The sequence below is a fragment of the Pelmatolapia mariae genome, linkage group LG22 (genome assembly GCF_036321145.2).
Source record: "Pelmatolapia mariae isolate MD_Pm_ZW linkage group LG22, Pm_UMD_F_2, whole genome shotgun sequence".
Classification (NCBI taxonomy): Eukaryota; Metazoa; Chordata; class Actinopteri; order Cichliformes; family Cichlidae; genus Pelmatolapia; species Pelmatolapia mariae.
Window position 1 is genome coordinate 9828522 of NC_086245.2, and position 24086 is coordinate 9852607.

Here is a 24086-nt window from a genome sequence, read left to right on the forward strand (position 1 = left end):
CCTCCCAGTATACTTTAAGACTGTGTCGCCATCGATGGATTTGCTATGCTGGCCAGCAAGCCCACTCGGTCCTACCAGTTGAGTGCCCACCTGGAAGCGGGTCTCTGGAGGAGGTGTGGATCATAGCAATCTTCGCCGGCTGGGATGCGCTCCTAGTAGCGTTAATGTGGCTACGCTCCGAATGGCTCTGCTAAACACTAGGTCACTGGTGAACAAGTCCTTCGTTGTAAATGACTTTTTTCTCGCGTCAAGGCTGGACGTCCTGTTTCTAACGGAGACCTGGATTCGCCCCGGTGAGTCCTCTTTCTTTTCGGAACTTCTTCCTCTGGATTGTGCCTTCTTTAACTCTCCTAGGACAGGGCAGGGGTGGAGGGCTAGCCTCGGTTTTTAGAAGTAAATTCCGAGTGCGGCAACTGCCTCCTGCCTCGTATTCTAGCTTCGAAGTACAACTACTGGAGCTGTCCGGCTCCCCCTGGACCCTCTGTGCGGTGGTGTATCGACCTCAGAAGCGCAACAAGGATTTTATCCGAGAATTTGCTGATATTTAGGATTTATCTTTTTAAATTATGATCGTGTTCTTATTTGTGGTGATTTTAACATTCATATATGCTGTGAGGCGGACTTATTGGCTAAGGATTTTCTTGCCCTTATTGACTCTTTTAATATCACTCAGTGGGTGAGAAAATCAACCCACACTAAAGGGCATATGCTGGACTTGGTATTGTCGTATGGACTGGATATTTGCATCACGGACATTAATGATGCTGGGATTTCGGACCATTTCCCAGTTATGTTTGATGTTCAGTTATGCAATATGGAACTGAACTCTGAGGATCCACTGAGCCTATCGCGTCTGATTAATTCTGAGGCTGTGGCCCTTTTCTCTGTGGCCTTTGCTGACTCTACCTGTTACAATGACATTAGTAATGCACCTCTCTCGGTTGATGGCATAGTCAACTCTTATTTCTACATGCTCTTCTATTATGGACACTGTGGCTCCAGTAAAGACTAAACGCCGAAAAACCGCTCGCCAACCCTGGCTAAATGAATCCACCCTTGCTCTTAGGCGTGAATGTCGTCGAGCTGAGAGGAGATGGAAAAAAGATCAACTTCAGGTGTCCCTTGACATCCTGCATATGAGCCGGTCTAAATTTCAGAAGGCTGCCAAAATGGCAAAAACGTCTTTTTTGTCGAACATTATTGCAACTAATAGTCGCAATCCTCGAGTTCTGTTTAAAATCTTTAACTCAGTGGTTAACCCCTGCTCTGATGTTTCGATGGGTGCCTCCCCGGCCCTCTGCGAGAAATTTCAAAATTATTTTATAGATAAAATCTCAGTGTTAAGGGCCCCACATTCTCTGGTAGTAAATCAAGCCCCAGTTTCCGAATGTTCAACGGTCTTTCAACAGTTTGAACCGGTGTCATTCTCGACTTTAAAGGAAATAATTAATAACCAGAGAAGCTCAAATTCTCTGCATGACATTATTCCTTCTCGTATCATTAAGGATGCATTAAATACATTCGGGTCCTGTATCTTATTTTTAATGAACTCATCACTGTTATCTGGCTGTGTTCCGACTGTCTTTAAACATGCAGTCGTGCAACCTGTCATCAAGAAAAGCAGCCTTGATCGTAACACTCTAGCAAATTACAGGCCGATTTCTAAACTCCCTTTCATGTCAAAAATTTTAGAGAAAATAGTGCTTCAGCAACTACAGACCCATTTAGAGAGAAATGGTATAAGTGATAAATTCCAGTCTGGATTTAGACCGCGTCACAGCACCGAAACTGCCCTACTAAGAGTTTTCAATGACCTTCTTATAATCGCTGACACTGGGCGCTCTGCGGTCTTAGTTCTTTTGGATTTGACTTCAGCCTTTGACACGGTTGACCATGATATCCTTTTGGCAAGGTTGGAACAAGTAGTAGGCCTTAAAGGAAATGTTCTATCATGGTTTAAATCATATTTCTCTGAGAGGTCGTTCTCTGTCATGATGGGAAAATATTCCTCTTTTTCTGCCCCTTTTTGCTGTGGTGTGCCCCAGGGCTCGGTATTGGGTCCTGTGTTGTTTTTTCTGTACATGCTGCCCTTGGGCTCCATCTTTGAAAAACATAATGTCTCTTGTCACTGCTATGCTGATGATATTCAATTCTACCTCCACCTGACTGAGGATGTTTCATCTTCACTACATCCTCTGTTTGATTGTCTGAGGGATGTTAAAGACTGGTTATCATGTAACTTTCTTACTTTAAATGAAAAGAAGACAGAAATTATCGTTTTTGATAGAAATATGCCTCTGGGACAACTGACTGGCACACTCGGGCCTGTTGCAAATCACCTTACTGAAGCTGCTTGGAATCTTGGAGTTTTCATGGATAGTTCCTTCAAACTAGATAAACAGGTCTCTACTGTGGTAAACACCAGCTTTCACCAACTACACCTAATTTCTAAGGCTAAACCGTATATACCACGCAAAGATCTGGAGAAACTCATTCATGCTTTCATCACTTCAAGACTGGATTATTGTAATTCTCTTTACTTGGGCCTACAATCTTCTCTTCTTCAGCGATTGCAGGTGGTCCAAGATACCGCAGCACGTCTCTTGACCGGCACTAGAAAGTATGATTCTATCACCCCTGTTCTGGCCAGCTTACATTGGCTTCCTATTAAACATCGAATTGATTTTAAAATTTTATTGTTTACCTATAAAATCCTACACAATATGGCACCAGACTACCTAGCTGATCTCCTCTGTCTGTATAGCCCTAAGAGAGCACTAAGATCATCGGGCCAACTGCTCTTAGTGCAACCTAGGTCTCGGCTGAAGACCAGAGGAGAACCTGCCTTTGCCGTTGCCGCACCCAGGCTATGGAATACTCTTCCTCTTCATATTCGCGCATCAGAGTCCATTCAGTCTTTTAAATCACATCTAAAAACGTATTTGTTTAACCTGGCATTCAAGACTAATTAGGGTCATTTACATCTGGCTTTGCATTTAGATTATGTAATTATTTTATATTCTATTTATTTGATTTATATCTGTAATTTATATTTTATATTGTGATTTTTATCTGTATCATGATTTTACTGTAAAGCACTTTGGTGTACTTCGGTCTTTTAAAATGTGCTATATAAATAAATTTGATTTGATTTGATTTGATTTAATAGTACTGCTATCATTACGTTTTCTTTCCAATACCCAGATCTTTTCCCGAACCTTTTTATTAAGCATTATTTATATACTTTATATACTTAATACTAAATAATTACTATAGTAGTATCCAAATCTAAAAAATCATCCATTAAGCCTGTCCTTGCATTAAAGTCACCAATAAGGGAAATGGGCATTTACCCTGAATATTTACATAGTCTTCTATAATGTCTTCAAAACTCCAGTATTACCAATAAAAGTGCAACTTTCATGTATCTCCACAAATGTAACTCATCTTAATCACCTCTGAAATCATCATCAGTATTTTTGCAATGGCATCTTTCAAAATATCCTCAGTCAAGCCACTCCCTCATTTCTTAGCTGGAACATGTTTCTTTCCTTTAACCACTACCTCAGCAATTTTCAAAGAAAGCTCATACGAGTTCTACAGACCTGTTACTCTGCCCTTCACATTGCTTTAGTAATGTCAGTGAAAATAAAACTATTATTTGTCTAAAACATAAACAGTATGAAAGATGGATGTAGCAATTGTGATGTCAATGGCAATGTATTTATACAGAATGCTTCATTACACTGAAACTCAATGTGCTTAACACAGAAGAACATAAAAAAAACCCTCTATCAAACATTGGTTTTAAAAGTCTTGTTTTGAGTTAAGTGTTTCTGTCCTCTGCATCTTAGTCTTGATGCATTCTCAATCATCCAGGACTGAAGACTGAAGAAGTCAGTTGGATGAGTGACGAAACGTTTCTCCCACAAAACGCTACGTCCAGATGAACAGATTCTTTTGGAGATCTGCATCTTAGTGTTTTGAAATGGTTTTATTAAGCCCCACAATATGACAGAAGTTTATCAGTGTCTGAGAATTGGAATACAGCGTGAAGTTAAAGAAGTTGTTAAAAGTTTCTTTACAATACACTATAACTCCTCTACATTGCACATGTTGGCCAAAATAGTTAACAAGTGACAGCTTACCTCCTGAGACAATAAATCATGGTATAATTTGTTCATTAACTTGCTAATGCCAAATGATCTCGCGTCAGTCTCTCATCAAAGATTAGAGTTTTAACTAGAGTTAAAATGCACCTTTGCAAACAACCAAACAAAACAAAACAAAAACAACTTACCTCTCAGCTTCATCAGCATTAATTTGTTTGTTAATGAGACATGGGCAAACCCATGAAAATGACATAGCATTAGCTTCCAGAGACAATGCCAACTGCAACCACATGATGGCAGTACATCAAAGGATGAGTGAAACCAGCAGAAGATCCTGTATGGGACAGAACTCTATTTGAGATTTAACACTAGAATTACTGAGCCTTTTTTCCCTGGTGCAAGTCCCTACTACTAGATTTACTAGCCTGCGCAAATTTGCGTAAATTCCCCCCGACTTTAACACCTCTTGGCACCCCGCTGAGATTTTCACAGGTCTTCAGCTCCATTGTTCTCCTGCTTTTGTTGTGCAAACACACCCTCCCCCAACCCCTAACCATGAGAGATTCAGGTCTTTCCTTCCCTGCAAGGCTACTTTCCTTCCTTACCTGCAGCGTACTATACACTATGGTAGTTTCTATGTGCAATATTTCTCATATGCAATATTAGTTCTTGTCAATCCTTGTCACTACATTGGATGCCTGGCCATAAACATATATACACAGAGTTGTACATATATTTATATATTTATATAGCCACACCTTATATAATATGCATAAAGTCTAGCTATACACACAGACACATCTATATCATATATCTATATCTATATATATATATACACACACAGATAGATGTGTGTGTGTATATATACATATATATATATACACACACACACACACAGATAGATGTGTGTGTGTGTATACATACACCAATATTTTTGAATACTCGTGTCCATATATATGTTTCCAGATTGTTTGTATAGTGCACTTTCTATATCGTGCTCTGTCCACTTTTTTGCAATGACAATGCAGATTTTCCACTTGTGGGACAAATAAATGCAGATTTGCTGTGTGTGTGTGTGTGTGTGTGTGTGTGTGTGTGTGTGTGTGTGTGTGTGTGTGTGTGTGTGTGTGTGTGTGTGTGTTTGTGTGTGTTTGTGCAACATTGGCATTTGTTTACTCAGATCCAAGGCAGGCCAAACCTCTGTGTTACAAACCTACATACAAAAGACACACATTCACAATATATGGGTACACAAGTCTGTTTTATTTCAAAGTGTTTCAAACTTTACAGCGTTTGCAGACCCAGTGTCCATCATACCTGCATTTGGCACAGGTGAATTTCTGACATGTTGCACAGGTAAACCTGCTGCGATTCCTGTTGCAGCTCTCTTGCACCTGGCACTGCGTTGTCTGCGTTGTAATATTTCCTTGTGCTGCATGAATCGGCAACGAAGTTGCTGAGCTAGAAGACTCAGAAACAATCTTCTTTTGCCTGTCCACCCTGTACATGCCTTGTACAAAATGTAGGCATTCACTGCCGCCAGGTCCAGCATATTGTAGAAAACCGCTACTGGCCACCTGCGTGTTGCTGCTCTTACGGAATACATCCATGCCATTTGGTCCAACACGTCTACACCACACTGTAAAAGCAGAGAGAGAGAGTCATGAATATATGTTTTTTTCTATAGGCCTGTATAGCACACATCAGAAAACATTGTAGCACTGGTGTAAAATTGTACACACATTCACATACCTTCATGTGGTTATAGTCTGTTATCGTGTTGGGTTTCCTCTTTCTGCCGTCACCGATCGTCACGTCTTGGTGCATGGAACTTAGAACACACACAGTCTTGGTTTTTTTAGGTGCATAAATTGTCAAGGAGACACTGCCACTTCTAAGCACTGAAGTGGAGAATACCTCTCGCTTTGCAGTATCTTTTGCAAGTTGAGGAAGTTCACGCCGGACTTTATTCACCGTGCCCAGTAATGTTGTTTTGCGCTGCAGCAGTCTGTGCGACAGTGACAGTGAAGTAAAGAAACTGTCCGTTGTGACATTTCTCCTATCATCCAAAAACGGCTCCATCAGTTTCATGACCACGTTCTCTGCCAGCCTCTCTCCCTCCTGACGACTGGGGTCCTTTCCCAAGTAAGGAGATGCACTGCAGACATATTTGGTGTCCAAATCCGTGGCCATCCACAACTTGATCCCAAATTTGTCTGACTTGGTTGCCATATACTGTGTGAATGGACAACGAACCTTGGTAGGGAACTGCTGTTCCCTACCAAGCATTTCTTGCAGCTGGCAACAACAGTCGTGCATTCAGTATAGCTGTGACTTCCGCAAGAAATGTGGTCAAAATCTCATGAGTAAGTTGAAGCATTTCTACCAGGCATTTCTGAAAGTTGTAACACAGAGGTTTGGCCTGCCTTGGATCTGAGCAACTCTGAGTGAGCAAATGCAAATGTGCCAGGCCTCAAGGATAATGGGTGGTTTGCACAACAAAAGCTGTAGGAGAAACAAGCTGACGACCTGTGAAAATCTCAGCAGGGGTGCTTAACACCTCGGGACTTGCACCAGAAAATAAAAAAGCCAGTAATTCTAGGGGGTGTTGGGTTTAGGGAAGTTACGCAAATTTGCGCAGGATAGTAAATCTAGTGTTAAGGAGAAAGATTGCCTTAGTTTTTGTATGTTTTAATTTAATATCTGTTTTTAGATTTCACTGGGCAAACACTGCAGGCCTTGTAGTGACCACAGTAAAATCTGATAGTTTGGCATTCAGTGCGTCTTTCTGTAGAAGTCACCACTGTCATTTTACATGAATGGTGACAGTTCAGTGCTCAGCAAGAAAGCATTACAGTCTCCTCCCATTCCCTTGAACCAGTTTGCTAGTTAGTAAAGTTACCACTCCCATTACCTTTCATTCTGATTTGGTATTGTTTTGTGTGGAAAAAATACATTTATTACATAGAAATATCATATTGTCTTCTTAAATAGATGTAGTTTGTTACACCTTAAAGTATCAGCTATTTTAGACGGGATTTTTTAAAAATTCATTAAATAAAAATATATTTCAAAAATGTTAAAATATTTTACTTTCTGATACTCATAAAAAATTGCTCTTATTTTAATCTTTGATAAACTGAATGCATTTTTTTTTTTTACACAGACTGCTTATAAAGTGAGAAGCTGATGGTATGGAAGACCACCACAACACAACAGCAGCAGAAGGAGGAGGAAGAGGAGGAGAGCCTGAAATCAAACCTTTGAAAGATGTCCAACCAGTGAAAAGTGAACCAAGCACATCAGGGGGAGGAGAATCTGAAATCGAGCCAGTGACAGGTAGAGGGGTAACATTTTTACATCTACAAGTGATTTCAGTTTTAATTAATCCTTAATTTTAGCACACTGTGAAAAATTACTGTTGCTGACTTTAGCTTTACCCCACAGGACGTGAATTGAAGAGGATTGTAGCTGAAACAGTGGTAAAAATTTAATCTTCACCTCCTTATTAGTTGTTGTCATAAATTGATTCAGTATGTGCATAAAAAAGCAAACAAACACCAAAATTTAACAAATGAAAGTAAATGAAAAACAAACCACTACTACAATTCTAATTATTCAATGATTTCTAATAAAACCATTGAATATCAGGTTCTCACAGAAGATTTTTATAACAAATATAACAAGTCCATTATAACAATTATAACAACAATACCTTAACACTAATTACATTTTTTTTTCACTTTTAATGTCCCAATTCTTTAATGATGTGCTGAGAATAAACAACCAATACCCAGAGCAAGTCCAGTAAACAACAATTATTTATTAAGAACATATATGTGGGAGATTCACACAATACCACCCAAAGCGCAGCCAGGTAGATCTCAAAGAGGAAGCACTTCAATATACAACTTTATATGTCAGGGTTCACACCCCCTCATACGTAAGCAGAGTATATTTATCATCCATCAGTGACAGTTAACTTCAACCCCATCTAAGGCAGTGATGTTTGCACATCACTAACAGTCTCAACGCTCTTTTACCCCCAGCTGTTTCCTGTTGTTCTCTTTTAGCAGCATAAAAATAGGTGATGTTCTCTTCAACTCTGCAAAAAGCTTCCTTTTCTGGACTCTCCCACATCACAATCATCAAACAATCTAATGACCTATGACGCAGTTTATAACTCAAAGGTGGCCTTTAATATACTCGCCTGTTATTAAATGCATAAAACAAAATACACAGCAAATAAGCGCTAGAAAATATATTTTCCTAACATTAACCACTATATAAACATGTGTGTCTGTTCTGAGGAGATAAACTTCTAGATACGAGTTACAAAACAAGCTGATTTCCAATCCTCTGCTTAAATTCTAAAGTGGGATAACATAGTTTGCAAAATGTTTTTTTTCTTGTCCATGCAAGAATAAAGCACTTGTTGTTGTTGAAATAATAATAATGATGCTCAGCATCACAACCTGGTGACAGACGTTTTGTAGAACAAAAAATTCCACATAGAAATTTCTATATTCTTACGTTTTGGTTACTTGGGAAATAATACACTCGCAGTTTTAGGGTCCTATAAAATAACCTAAAATTGTCAATAGTACAAAATACTTTACGTTGGATATAAATACTCATATAATTTAATTTTATTTAATTCCTACTACCTTTAGTAATCATTACGGCTAATATGTTATGAATGATCAAAGTTCTCTTCAATTTGTCCAAGGGAAATTTTCTTCTGTACCTCTGGAATCTGTTGTATGCTACTTGGATGAAAATGGTGAGCATTCTCATGATTATCATGCTCAGTTCAACAGTATAGAATATCGTGGAGAACATGGTGGCTAAAAAAAAACAATTACCAGTATAAACATCATCTAATATTCAACATAAACACTCCTTTAATTATTAATACATTTCGAGCCCTAATCTGACATGCAAAATGTTATATAAAGGTATTTACTGTCTCAGATTTCACCAGTGAAAAAACCTGTTGATGCTGAAAAATCAAAAGAGCCTCATGACATCACAACAGCAGAAGGACACCCTGGAGTCAGTTTTTTAGAACCATCTTCAAGCAGTGGGAAGGGTACATTTTTAATGAAAAGTTTCACAGAAACAGATTTTTACTGTAAAAAGTTTTCAGTCATAATTTAACCTTTTTTGAAAGATTTTGAACAGATTAAACACTAGCTATTCAATGTAATGTGTGATAAATGTAGGCTCCGACTCTTCAGTTGGACAGACTATTGAAAGCAAAGAGGTCCCCAGTGACAGCAGCAGGAACATGGTCAAAGATGAAGCTGATACTGAGACTAATATAAGTCCAACACATGAGACTATTCCAACAGAAACCAAAGAAGGTGAGATGTTTGTCTGAATACAAACATAATTCTGATTTTTTTTTTAATTTTTACTGGACAGGATAAATATTTGTGAACACTAAAAGATCAGTCATTTCTTCTCTGTCTGATCCTAATAATCTGTTTTTTTATTACATTTCCCTGCAGGAAATAAGCCACAGGAGAGTACATCTGAAACAGAGGTAAAGATTAAATCTTTGCAGTTTTACTTTTGTCATACAGCACATTTGACCAGCATTATGGACGGTCAAAGGTCAGGGGAACAGATACATTTAATTTTACACTATAACCCCACATCATTTTCTTCGCAGTGGCTACCACAATGCCAAAACAGACTTAGCCTTTTTAATGTAACATGTGAGACAGTTCCCGATAAACACAGTTTTGCATAGTTTATATCAACAGGTACAGGCACATTTTTCACAAATTAAACAGAGGAGCGGACAGTCAGCAGAAAAGAGTCAACATAACTATCTGCCCTCTCTATAGTTACATCTTTGTATATTCCCCAAAACAAATTCATCCATCCATCCTGTTCCACGTGTCCTAATCGGGGTCATGGGAGGGCTGGAGCCTATCCCAGCTGTCACATGGTAAAAGGTGGGGTACGCCCTGGACAGTAAAAGTGGCAAGTGAAGCAAATAAAAACAATGGATACCATTTGGTCTAAGAATCTGTTTTCTAAAACTATGTCATTAGCTTTTTTTTTCTCGAACAAGTGGGTTTTGTTAAACTTTGATTATTTTTTTAATTATAATTGTGTTCTAATGCTTGTGTTCTTCTAAATGAAAAATAAGTTAGAAAAAACTGAAAATAATCTTCTCAACTGTTTTTCTCGTGCTTTCTTCAAGTGTTTTTAATGTCTTTTCCACTGATAAACATAGTGGAACAGGATTTTTTTTGCCTCTGTACATTTGTATATTTGTGTGGGGTGTTTTCTTGTTTTTTTGGTCATGATTAAATCTTAACAGCAATTGGATATGTTCACACTGCCAAATTATAGTGTTGTAAGTATCTGTTAACTGTGCTACTCATTCATCTTCAGATTCTAATTTCATACCTTTATAAACATCTTTTATAAACCTTTTATAAAAATGCTCTGTATTCAGATTACTGCATTTTATGCACTATAAGGTGCATTTAAAATCCTTTAATTTTCTCAAAATTCGACAGTACACCTTACAATCCTGTGCGACTTATTTATAAATTCCGGCTGTGCTTACTGACCTCGAACTGATTTGTGATTTATGCACAGTACATAAAAATTGGTGTATTTCAAAAATAAAAATATGAAGACACGCAAAATTAAATTAAATTAAATTTCCTGCTGTGGGAAACTATTTTGTGCAAATTTTTTATATTTACAGTTTTGAGGGATAAGCCTCTTAAATTTCTCTAACTAGAAATATATGTTAAAAAAAACAAAAACAATTTTCAATTTTTTTGTAGTTTATTGCACTTTTTTGCAATTTATGTAATTACTATGCACTTAATGCATACATATTATTATAATTCGGCCTATAATGGTTGTATTGATGTATAGCAACTTGAAATGCTCCCAAAAATGGCACTGCAGCATGTAAAAATATAATATAAGCTCTGAGGTAATGCATCTATGCTTGAAAACGGATTTAACATTTTTGCAGTTGAAGAACAGCACATATTTTTTTCCCTCTGTCGTGGTCCTGAGTCTGGTGACTCAGTGTTTTGTGTTTCTTTATTATGATCTTGTTTATTCTAATTGTGTTTTCCATTAAGACTTGCCATTTGTTAGGTTTCTGCTCTGTGCCTGCCCTGGTCCCACTTTTCTGTGTTCCCTCTGTCTGTCCATGATGTTATTATGTCTGCTCATGAGTCTGCATCTGTTAAGTTCTGTGTGTTGTCTGGGTCTCCTTGTCTGCCGTGTACTTCCTGTTTTACTTTGTAGGCCTGTGCCTTATGTCAGTGCGTTCAGCTTTGTGCTCTCCCTGTCTCGTCAGTGTAATCAGCGTCAGCCGTGTCTCCCAGCTGTTTCCTCTTAGCTCTGTTCACCTCTTGTATTTAGTGTCTGCGTCTTCCTCTGCTCGTTGTTGCGTCATACCCTTAGTTTACGCTGTGTGTTCCATTACCTGTTTTGCCTGCCTGTTAATTTATTTTCCCCCAGTATGATTAGTCTTCGGTTCGGTCTGCAACCTGTTTAGTTTGAGTTCACCTTTTGCCTCAGTGAGTCCTACATTTTGGGTCCTTCCTCTCTGCCTGCCTGCACACAGCCATGACACCCTCATTCTTTTTTATGCATTTTTTCTTAGTAAATTAGTGCACCATTGTTGGTCTTAAGTGTTTAAGATTTATCTTATACTTTTATTATTTGAAATCTTAATCGCAAATAAAGTATTAAGGTCAGATAAATCACTTGTTCTTTCTAGAGTCACTCGAGGAATAAAGTACCTGAACATCCAGAGAAAAGTGATGAGGAATCTGACATCAAGCCTCTACCAGAATCTGGAACCAGTGAGAAGGGTAAATTTTTAATCAAAAATGTTGTTGTAAGGTATCAGTTTTTAAAATTAAAAACTGAGCATTTATATGACAATTACCCTCTAAAGTCTAACTTGTAATAGTGATATCATGTGACTAAAGACAAGCAGATGACCAGCAAATGTCAGGATGTCAGTAGTACTTCCAAATGAGCTGTTGAACAGTGTTTTGTGTGATTTGCGTTTTGGCGATGCAATTGGTGGGAAAGACTCGACACATTCACAAGGCTTCATTGAACTATCACTTAATATTATATTGCAATATAAAACAACAACAATTGTGACAGTCCCAGTCTCCTCAAATCAGGGTTTTCTAGAGAACCAAACAATTCCATAGATTCTCACTTCAGATACAAACAGCTCACTGCCAGTGTTGGTCAAGTTACTTGAAAAAAGTAATTACTTACTAATTAATGATTACTTCTCCAATAATGTAGTCCCATTACTTTACTGGTTACTTATTTTCAAAAGTAATTAGTGCCTTTATTACTTAGTTACTGTTTAAAAACACGATACATCACCTGAATAGGTAATAAAGCAATAGACCTTTCAGCCCAATTCTATTTTTTTTGCATAATCCATCGTATAAAATTGAATCAAAATGGAAAAGTGTCTATTTAAAACTTGTTTTATTAGTTTTAATCTTTTAACTTTAATCTTTTAAATTTAATTGTATGCAACAGGCTTTGACTTGAAGAAATTTGTTTAACATTTAAACCTATTTTCTGCATATTTCAACATATAAAATAAAATATTTTTGTGTGTGTACACTCACTCTTTCAAATAGATGCAAGTAAAACACAGCAGAAAATAAATAAAATCAAAGATTCAGCAGAAATAACTCCTGTCGCTCTGAAATCCATTTTCACCTCTTTAGCAAAAGAAGGGCCGGTTTAGGTCTGCCCGGTGCCTCAGTGGTCCTGTCAGTGGGGGGATCCGGGGGTTTCTCTGTCAATTTCACATTCCTGTGGCAGGCATGCTAGATGCTTGCTCAGATTTGAAGTTTAAATTTTTTGCCTGAGTTTTCTTCCCATGCTAAGTGTACAGTGGGCGCTAATGTTTTTGTCACTTTTTACGTAATAAAACTTAAAGTAATGTAAGTATTTCCACACTTTAAATGCTACATGGTCGTACTGTCTCGCACACTCCATCCATTGTTTATCTACACACGTCTGTTGCTGCCACGGACATCGCATGTCCTTATGTCATTGTCATGAGACACTCACAAACAAGGATGAACCCCTGACCAACTAGGCACATACTGGAGGCTCTGCAGAATGCTGTGGTAGGCGTTTTGGTTCAGAGTGCCTCTCACTCTGTACAAGTCACCAACCCTGGATCCAACAAAGCAGCCCCAGACCATCACGCCTTCTCTTGTATGTTTGATAGTTGATGCCACACACTGTGGAACCATCCTGTCGCGTAGTCAAGAGTGTACAAAGATCCTGCGTGATGAACCGAAGATTTCAAGTTTTGATTTGTCAGTCCATAATACCTTATTGCAGTCTTCAATGATGGTGTTTCATGGCCCCCCAGGCAAACCTCTTTGTTTTATCCTGACATCTTAGCAATGGCTTTGTTGTTGCAACTTGTCCTGTCAAACCTGCAGCTCAAAGTCTTCTTTGCACAGTTGAAACTGAGACTTGCTTACTATGCCCAATATTAAACTGTGCTTGAAGCTATTGTCCTGTGAGCTGCCTATCATGCAAGCTGTTAACTCTCAGAAACTTGTCCACTGATTCAGTCGTGGCTTTGGGTGTGCCAGAGCTCTTGCTGTAAGAGTTTCCCTCAATATCTGAGTGCCTTTTGATGGTGAATGAAACTGTACTCACTGACACCTTGACTTTCTTTGCCATTTCTCTGTAGGAAAGACCTCAATTCTTTTAAGCGTTATGATTGGCTTTGTCTCTCTTCCATTGTTAATTGCCATTCCATTGTTAATGACACAAATATTGGTTTGAAAGTTTGTTGCTTCAGTTTTTATCATCTCAATTTGCATATACTCCACAAAGCCCTTCTTTGCCATGAAAATGAACTTCCCAAAACAAAACATTTTCATTGCAATCAGCACTGCCGTAAAAGGACCTGCTGAGATCATGTCAATAATCTTCTCATGAACACAGGTGCGAATGTTGACGAGCAGAAGTCCGGAGATCATTTCTTTATGCTGATTGAGTTAGAATAGCAGATTGAATAATTAAAATGGGGGTGATGCTTGAAATCATTGTTCTTCCTGTTAACCATCGTTACCTGCAAGAAAACACATGCAGCCATCATTGTGTTACATGAAAAGGGCTTCACAGGCAAGTATGTTGTTGCTAATAAGATTGGAAGCTAAATCAACCATCATCAAGACTTAAAGGAAAGAGGTTTAATTGTTGTGACGAAGGCTTCCAGATTCAACAAGGGCAAGAAGTCTTCGAAAGATGATTCAGCTGTGGGATCAAGGTGCCACAGTGCAGAGCTTGCTCAGGAATGGCAGCTGGCAAGTGTGAATGCATTTGCACACACAGTAAGAAGAAGAATTTTGGAGGATGGCCTGGTGTCAAGAAGGGCATGTTAAATACCACTTAACAAAGCATTTATTTTCTGTATGTTCCTATATCTGAATATAGCTGTTATATGTGTTTTTGTTACATGTCCCTGCAGGAGATAAGCCACCTGAAACAGAGGTAAACATGAAATAGTTTTTTGTTTTTTGCCTTTTCAACCTTTAATGTAAAGAAACAGTGTAGCAAGACAGGAAAGTGGGGAAAGAGACAAAGAGGAAGACATGCAGTAAAGAGCTGAGGTTCAGACACAAATCCGGGCCTATTGCTGTCCAGCCTTATGGCATATAGTCAACTGCTCATCCCACTCAGCTAAACATGAAATCTTTTTCAATTAATATATCGAGTAAATCTCTACATAACTAAGCAAAAAAAATAAAAATAAAAAATGACAAACTGCTCCTTTAAGTCCACCAATGACAATCCATTTCCCCATATCTGTCCTTGTGACAGCTGAGTCAAATCAGTCTGTTAAAGAAAGTCTCGTCCAGTAAATGGTGAGAAGGTGGTAAGGAATATGATGGATAACAATATTCAGTGACCTTCTCCCCACCCTAGCTGCTAATTGGCATGGTGCTACGGTAACAAAAGAAAATAAATGTTTGTGTTTTATTCATTTCTAGGCATGTATCTGTTTTCTCAAAAATCTATAAATTCATGAAACTGTACTCTTTAGGAAGGCCTTTTAACAACTTGCTGTCTTTATGAAGCAAAAAAAAACAAAAAATGGGTGAAATTATTGTACTGTGAAAGTAACGGTTGTATATTTTATGCGTGAATTTTTGTCCAATTTACTGATCTCCAAACATCTACATAATAAAAAAAACCCAACACAAAATCATGTGTATATAAAAGCACCAGGAATGTATTAAATAAAGATGTTAGAAGATTTTCCCAGGTCAGAAATGATGAGCAGATGAATGCTTGAGCTTAGAGAACACCATAAATCCTTAGGTAGTGAAAAAGGGAGAGTGTGGGTTTAAAAATCAAGTTACCAATAAAACAAAATAAAGATAACACACTTTTGCCAAGTTATTGGCAATTATTGTTCATTAACAATATTTTTCATTAATGCAGACTAATTCTGATTATATCTAGACTATCTTCTGTACCATCAGAAATGCAGATTACAATGCAGTTTACATTAAGATTGTTGCAGTCACAGCTTGAGTCAGTCAAGTGTATGTTTTAAACTACATGAATAATTGTTTTACTTACTTTTCTCCCTTTATTTGATTTCACATTTGTATTCTCACTTGATAAACAAAAGTATGTTCTAGCAGAGGGATCCACTTGATGAAGGCAGTGATGTTCAACGCTTACAGAGTAATGACAGCACAACAGTAGAAGAAGAAGAATCAGCCAAATCTCTAGAACCATCCACTTACAAAAAGCAAGGTAATATGTTAATGAAACTTCACTTTTACATTAACAGATATACTGTTGTCACACTGTTTCAACAGCTCCAAAACAATGTGATAAGTACTTTGTTTAGTTGTTTTATGTTTTAGTTGCCTTTCTGCAAAATCTTGATCACTTCAATGAAATGTGCATTTTCTGTTTTCAGAAGAGAAGATTAATTTTATCAAACCTTTCACATTTTAAATGACTAGTAAAGTTTTGCTAACAATTTGTTTTTGTTTAATCTTGTAATCTGTTTGCTGTTAAATATCCTGTAGGAGATGACCTGAAACAGAGCACTGCTAAAAAAGAGCAAAAGGTAAGATCTTTGCCATAACATTTTTTCTTAACTATTTTGTAAAACTTTCAACTTCAATACAATTATTATTTAAATGGAACTGTCCTTGTTGCTAGCTTAAACTTATTCACAGGTTGAATATATGGCCTCTTGGTTTATGTTACATCCCTATTTACCTTTATGTTAGTCCCTTCAAACCCCCTAGACTAGCCAGGGGACGTAACAGTTTAACACCTACATGACATAAAATATTTCAAATAAATTCGCTGGGTTATTTTAAATTGAATTGCTTTATGTGTTCAAAAAAATTAAGTCACTGCTGACTTTTGGATTGAGGAAGTATTCAAACTCCATTTTCTACTTAAATGCCAACACCGTGAAAAGCTTGCATTATATGGCATTTTAAAAAAAATACTTTTTGCTGCTTTAAAATTCTTGTGGCATGAATGACAGACCCGACCGCATATTCACACTTTACACACTTTATTTTGGTTGTCGTTTCTTACAAACTCGTTTGCAGCTTTTCAGTCACAACCACATACAACAACAACAACGACCTCAAGTCTTGAAACGTTTAATACAGGGGAGACGTAATGAGATGATAAAGCTCAGGTGTGTCAGCCTCCCTCGCAGACATGCCATGAACCATGCCCCACCACATTTCCCATCCATACCCCCTACCCCTGTGAGCAGGAGAGGTAATTGGCTATGACCACTGACATCCCCAGCCCATGGACCAGCGGTAGGGATGAGTGGGATCAGGGGGCCGGCCGCGTATCCACCAGTGGCAGTGACAAAACGGGTCCAGGGGCAGACTGCATATCCAGCAGTGGTGGTGGCACTGGACCGGAGGCCATCTGTGTGGCAAGCAGTGGCAGCGCAGCAGACGTGGACGTCAGCCATGGCTCACATGCAGCTTGCCAGGCGTTGTTCCCTCCAGCGCCCCAATCTCTAGCTAGGACTAGGTCCCTCCCGTTCCTTGACTTCCAGGTTGGGCTAAGCAGGTCCTTTCCGCATGCTGACCTCCAGCTCAGGTTGAGCAGGTGATTGAGCAGATGGTGGAAGTAGAGGTTGCTCATCTGTCCTCCTCCGGGGAATAGGAACAGGTGCAGGCACCTGCCGGGCACTAGCCGCTTCCACCTGAGGAGTGGGTATTGGTAAGGAGGTAGGCTGTGTCTTGGCTGGCCTCACCCAGGAGACCAGAGCAGACCAGACACCTGCTGTTCCAACTGTTGGCGAGACACCACTGCCATCGCCTCCCTCTGCCTGGCCCAGTTGTTGTTCTGCCATGCCGCCTCCTGGATTTTGGCACCAATGTGGCATGAATGACGAACTCGACCACATATTCACAATGCTCAATCTGTTTTTAATCAACACTTTATGGACAAGCTTCTATGGGGTCTGTAAAAAATGAGACCAATGGACGTGAAGGAGTCTCGTTCCTTCTCATAAAACTTGAACTGCAATACATTAAAAAAAATTTTTTTTTTTGGCAATGACATCAAAAACTTTTTTTCACTTGTCATTTAACCAAATGACAAGTTAAAGTATTTGGTCTGTTTTGTTTTTTCCCCAGAGTGATCTAGTGAATAAACACACTGATGTTGTACTTTCAAAGAATGATGACGCCCCAATAGCTGGAGAAAACATCAAACTCAACTCTAATGAGAGGGGTAACATTTAAAAAAAATAAAATAAAAAATATAACAAAACTAAGCTAGAATTGGAATGGTTAAATATATAAAAAGTAACGCATTTACAATAAATATTAGTGAACTGTGTTGGCTCCATCATACATTGATTTGTCATTCTTGCTCATCTTGCAGGAACCTCAGAACTTATCATGAGCAGAAACAAGGAGAATGTAAGACAGTCAAAATTTTGTTTCAAAAGATCTAAAGGATTGCTTTATCACACATTATAATCAGTGTAATATAATATTATAATGTCCTTACATAGAATGAATAATTTTTCATTTATCACAGTCAGGGAAGATTTCTGAAGAAATCTGCAGAAAGGAGCTATGTCAAAGAGAAACTCAGGCACTGCTTGAGAGACTTCATCTTAAAGAAAAACTTCAAGACAAGTTGTCACCAACAGAACTTCTTCAAATACAACCAACTGTAAAACAGCACCATGCAAGATCTGACAAAGATGTAGCTCACACTTTTCTTCATAGGCTGATGATGTTGGACTACAGGGCCAGATATATTCCTTTAAGACCAGACAGTGCTGATGTGACAGCTGCAAAACCTCTTCAAATGACTGACAATACTGACAACGATTTTAAGAATTTGATGGCTTTACTGAGCACCAGTGATAAGAGGGAACAGACAGAACAGACTCACATGCATCCACTGGACATTCAGATGGCAGTATTTCACTGCTCAGACAGTTTCCTTAAACAGATGATGATTACAAAGCTCTCTCAATGTCAGTATGCCTTACCTTTGCTTCTTCCTGACCCAGTCACAAAGGAAATTGAGTTTCCTCTGTGGACATTCAGACAAATAACAAAAAGCTGGAAGGTGATTCAAACCAAAGATGATTCAAACATTATCACTATGAAAAATATTCCAATCTACAAAGCTGAAACACCTTTGGTTTCATTTTTCCGTCTGGGTTCTTTGTCAGTGTCTAAATCTCAGCTGATGAACACTTTGATCAACAACCGTCACGACACCTTCTTCCACAGAAACTGCCCAGGAAACACCAAGTCTCGCTATTTGATGGATGGTGTGGCAGAGATTGCCTGGTACTGCCCTGCTGGAAAACCCAACGATACCTTCAGTGATTGCATTGCCTTTTGTAATCTCCATGGTGATGCTCTTTTGACTGAAAAACAGCGTGACATACTGATTCAAAAATCGTTTATCAATGTTTTTCTTGTGACATCTCTGCAAAAAAATACACAAAGTCAGCCACTTATGTCATCTCTCTTTGCATCTCAGAAGCCTCTCATTTGTCTCACTGTTGAGGACGGCTGTGATATTAAAACAAAAAATGGAAAATACATATTAGGCCTCAAAGACAGAAACCAGCCAGATGTATCTGAACAGCTGAAAAGGATCATTAGAGAGGTTTTGTCTTCTCTCAATGGTCCCATCTTGAAACCATCCTTCCAGCTTGAAACCATGGCTGAGCTCTCTGGAATCAGAGTGGATGAAACTGACCCAGCCTGTCAAAGAGGGAAATCTGCTGCTATGGAAATAACCGATCTGCTTAAAAAGGATAACATGGATGTCTCAAAGATCAAAGATGAATTTCTCCCGTGTCAAGGTCAACTGTGGCATCAGTGGAGCAAAATACACAAAGAACTGTTTCATCTCAGAGGAGACATTGAAATGGAGAAAAGTCAAAAGGAAGAAGAACTAATGAACATACGTCAAAAACAATGTGCTGCTTCCTGCAGTAAACTGATGGAGTTGTTCACTGGAAGCCTCTCATCATTGCCACCAACAGACAGAGAGTATTTCCTAAAATGGATTCAGATCTTAACAGATGCCCTTTCCACTGATGATCTTTCTTCAATTCTCAAAAGTTATGATGAAAAGTGGTCTGAGGTCTTGGCTTTGAAGAACAAACATGACAAATCAGATCTGTTATTAAGAAAACAAACTGAACTTGATGACATATCCAAAAAACTTCAGTCTGCAAGTTTTGGTTTGGAGCACATCTTCAGAGAAATGGGACAGATCTATGAAGCCCATAAAACAACACAAAGAGAGAGCAGACACACTGACTGGTCTAAATACCCTGAGCTGGCTGCACAGCTGATGATATCAGGACACCCGATGGAGCTGATGGATGGTGATGCAGGTCATGTGCCTTTAACATGGATCTCCAGTCTTTTAGAAGAAGTCATCAAGAAACTGGGGGACCAGAGAGTTTTTGTGTTGTCAGTTTTGGGTCTACAAAGCAGTGGAAAATCAACAATGCTGAACACCATGTTTGGGCTGCAGTTTGCAGTGAGTGCTGGCAGGTGCACCAAAGGTGCCTTCATGCAGCTGCTCAAAGTATCAGAGGAGATGAAGAAAGACTTGAAGTTTGACTATGTTCTAGTGGTGGACACTGAAGGACTGCGTGCTCTTGAGTTAGAAGGTAACAACACTCTTCATCATGACAATGAATTGGCAACATTTGTTGTTGGTCTGGGAAACCTGACACTGATCAACATTTTTGGAGAGAATCCATCTGATATGCAAGACATTCTGCAGATTGTTGTTCAGGCTTTCATGAGGATGAAGGAAGTTCAACTTTCTCCCAGTTGTGTGTTTGTTCACCAGAATGTCACAGATGTTGCAGCAGCAGAGAAAAACATGGATGGAAAGAGACGCCTGCAGGAAAAACTGGACCAGATGGCCAAACTAGCAGCCAAAGAGGAAGTTTGTGATGCAGAGTGCTTCAGTGATGTCATTGAATTTGATGTTCAGAAAGATGTGAAATACTGTGCCCAGCTTTGGGAGGGCAGTCCACCCATGGCTCCTCCAAATCCAGGTTACAGTGAGAGCATCCAGGAAGTGAAGAACACCATCCTCTCTAAAGCTTCAAAGTCTGCTGGGATCACTCTCTCACAGTTCAAAACCAAAATTCATGACCTGTGGACTGCACTTCTGAATGAAAGTTTTGTTTTCAGCTTTAAAAATACACTTGAAATTGCAGTGTACAGAAAACTGGAAGTCCAGTACGGGAACTGGACCTGGACCCTGAGGAGCAACATGTTAACCATTGAAAACCAACTTCATAACAGAATTGAAAATGGGCAACTTGAGATGGTTCAGTTGAGTTATCTTATTGAAGAAACAAGCCAAACATATGGAGAGATCACAGAAGCAATGACAAAGTACTTTGACGATGACAAGGATAAAGAAATGTTGACTCAGTGGAGAGGACGATTTGAAATCAAAATTAAAGAGTTTCATGATGAACAGGTGAGAAGAGTGAAAAGAAAACTAGATGAAGTTATCCAGCAGAAGAAAGCTTGTAGAAAACTGGATGATAAGAAATCAGAGTTTGAGAACAAACTGCTACAGAAGAGCAAAGAGCTCGCTCAGGAGCTGAAGGATAAGGCCAAAGATGAAGAAGAGCTTCAACGACAGTTCAGCTCTGTTTGGAGCGGCTGGGTTACTGAATTAACAGCAGATATAAAACCTGTTGAAGACATCAACTTGAAAGAAGATCAGTTAATGATCCTTCAAGAACTTGGTTTTGAATTATCTCTCATAGATGAATGTAAAACAAGTGGCAGATACAAGAAAATATCAGAGCTTGGTGATTATTCAGATTATATAATGACAACTGGACAAAAATATCTGAGACCAGTGGTTGATGCTTACCAAAAATACAAATCAAGTGGTGCTTTTGCTTATGAAGAACAACAACAGATCAGATCGCTCATTGACAAAGCTGAAAAAGAGTCACTTGATGCAATCCAAAGCAAACCTGTAGCTACAAGAGGCTACACATCAACTTACTTGATTCAAGGGGCCAATCATGTAACAGAAGAAGTGCAGAAATTTCTGTCAGAGAAGAAATACACTTTGAAGAAGGAGTTTACAGTTGATCTCTTACTGTATGTGTTCTACAGGGCAGAAAGTTGGCTTCTAGAGTCCCATAAGAAATTCAAAGTGATAAATGATGCAATCATTTATTTAGATGGCAAGAAAACACAGTATTACAGAGTCTTTAGAAGCTTTTGTAAAGAAAACTCATCTGCTGTTGTGTTTGGAGAACTGATCTGTGAGAAGCTGAAAGCTTCCAGTATTGAGGCTGTCTGCAATAAGACTGCCATTGATCTCGCCGGAAAGATGAGGTGTAATTTCTCTGCATTCAGCGGGAACAGACTGGAACTGGACAAACATGTGTTAAAGTCACTCGCTGAGAAAGAAAACTTTAACGATTTCATCACCTACATCACAAATCCAAGGAGACAAACAGAAGCTTTCATTGAAGCAGAGGTTAAGAAGTACATCTTCACAAGTCATACAGATGAAGCTGTGAGCATGCTCCAGAAAAATGTTGATGACATCAAAACAAGTGTGTGTAAGGCACTATTTACTGCAACACAAAAAGTTCAAACTCAAGAGGGCGACACAGATATGTGGCTGAAGGAATTTTCTATTGTGCTAAAGGATGAACTAACATTTGATGCCATGTGTTCTGAAAACTTCAATGACATAAACGATTTTGAATTTCTTAAGGAAGAGATAAAAAAAGGATTTACATCCATCACTGAGCAGATGAGCAGCCTCTCACTGGATAAGCTGAAGGAATCCAGGCTGAAACCTGATAAAATCCTCATTGATCAGCTGTGTAAGTGCTGCTGGGTAAAGTGTCCATTCTGTGCAGCTGTTTGTACCAACACCATTGAAGATCACAGTCCTGATGACCACAGCGCCCCTTTTCATCAACCTGGTGCAGTTCGTGGGGTGCACTGGAGAAACACAGACGAAATGTTCATTAATTTCTGCACAACAAATGTTGCAAGTGAACTCAGTTTTTATAATCATGAGTCAGCTAAAAGCTTTCCCTATAAAAACTATAGAGATGCTGGTCCAAGGTTTAAAACCTGGAGAATCACGCCTGATGAGTCTAAATTGGCTTACTGGAAATGGTTTGTGTTTAAATTTCAAAAGCAACTGGAAGAGCACTATAAAGCAAAATTCCATCACAAAGGAGAGATTCCCCATGACTGGGGAAAAATCTCTAAACTTGATGCAATCAAAAGTCTGGAGGAAATGAGTCAAGCAATCACTAAAGCCTGATATTTTGCCTTTACCTGAAAAATTAGTACAGGTAGTTAACTATTGCATAAAGAAGAGTGACTAGTTAATGCATACAGACAAAGAGAAAGAATTAAAGAAGCAAAAGAATTAAAGTCATAATTCAAATCCACTCTGTTATTTCCATACATAGTAGGATTTGTAGAAACTATATAGAAAAAAATCCTGTAAGAAAATTCAGGATCTGAGTAGATGTTTCGGTTTGGGGGTTTTTTTGTGTTTTTTTTTTTCAATTTAGTTGGAGTTTGAAAGTAACTCTTACTAAAATGTTATTTTACAGTAAAAGATTTTAACCATGAAAAAATTATTCCTGAACCTATATTCATTTTTTTTTTAAGATGCTAATGCTTAAGATTGTTACAGATAAGTTCTAAATGAAAAGATTATGTCGTTTTTGTTAACTTTTTGGTATCAATATACATGACAAATGTCAGTTGTAGGTCTGTCAACGAGAATATTTTCATTCATTTTAATTTGTGTTATGTATTATTTTCTTTAATTTTTTATATTAATTTTCTTTTTCTAAGAGAAACTGAAATTTTCATGTTAAAGTTATGACAAGATCCAGTTTATTATCTTTAAATATTAATCAAGATGTAAAATTCCATTTTTGGAAAATATATAATAAAACATTTCTTAAAATATATTTATATATAGAATAAAAAATTAAATAGTGAAAATTAATAGGATATTTTGATAAATGGATATCACATGAAAGTCCATTCAGAAATTTAGAATTAATTGTTTTGTTAACCCGAAAAGGTTAACAAAACCAACGAGCACTGCAACAAAGTTTTGCAACCTTTACACACTAAGGTATGAAATGGATTAGTCAGTCAATCAATCAGTAATTTTGTTTAATGAAAGCTTTTTTTCTTGAATTTCTTAATTCTGTGACAAGATTAATAAGTGGTCTGAAAGTAATATTGGTGTTATTAACATGTAAAATGGGTTACAAAAGAATAAACACTTTAGATTAACTAAACGACCATTTTGTCTGTGTTTTGTCTGTGTTTACTGTGGAACATATACATGCACAGAATTAAGCCTACCCCATTAGTA

The 24086-nt window shown here is 38.2% G+C and overlaps 1 protein-coding gene and 1 long non-coding RNA gene across 2 annotated transcripts; one reads left to right on the top strand and one right to left on the bottom strand.

The window, feature by feature from the left end:
• Positions 1-5405: 5405 nt before the first annotated feature.
• On the bottom strand, positions 5406-6131 carry LOC135933659 (uncharacterized). Its single transcript, XR_010573868.1, has 3 exons — positions 6030-6131; positions 5865-5943; positions 5406-5751 (listed from the first exon to the last, which is right to left on the bottom strand). It is a non-coding gene; the product is annotated as an uncharacterized LOC135933659 (long non-coding RNA).
• Positions 6132-16950: 10819 nt separating this feature from the next.
• Positions 16951-23006, top strand: LOC135932196 (interferon-induced very large GTPase 1-like). The gene is made up of 4 exons (XM_065469579.1): positions 16951-17232; positions 17861-17915; positions 18069-18106; positions 18228-23006. Exons 1-4 carry the CDS (start codon positions 16951-16953, stop codon positions 23004-23006), a joined length of 5154 nt encoding a protein of 1717 aa, XP_065325651.1.
• Positions 23007-24086: the final 1080 nt, after the last annotated feature.

Bases quoted from the DNA above. Each gene is read 5' to 3' on its own strand.
- LOC135932196 (XM_065469579.1), top strand. From the start codon at position 16,951: ATGACCACTGACATCCCCAGCCCATGGACCAGCGGTAGGGATGAGTGG. The intron at 17,233-17,860 runs GTTGGGCTAAGC...GTACTTTCAAAG, and splicing joins TCCCGTTCCTTGACTTCCAG to AATGATGACGCCCCAATAGC. The intron at 17,916-18,068 runs GTAACATTTAAA...CTCATCTTGCAG, and splicing joins ACTCAACTCTAATGAGAGGG to GAACCTCAGAACTTATCATG.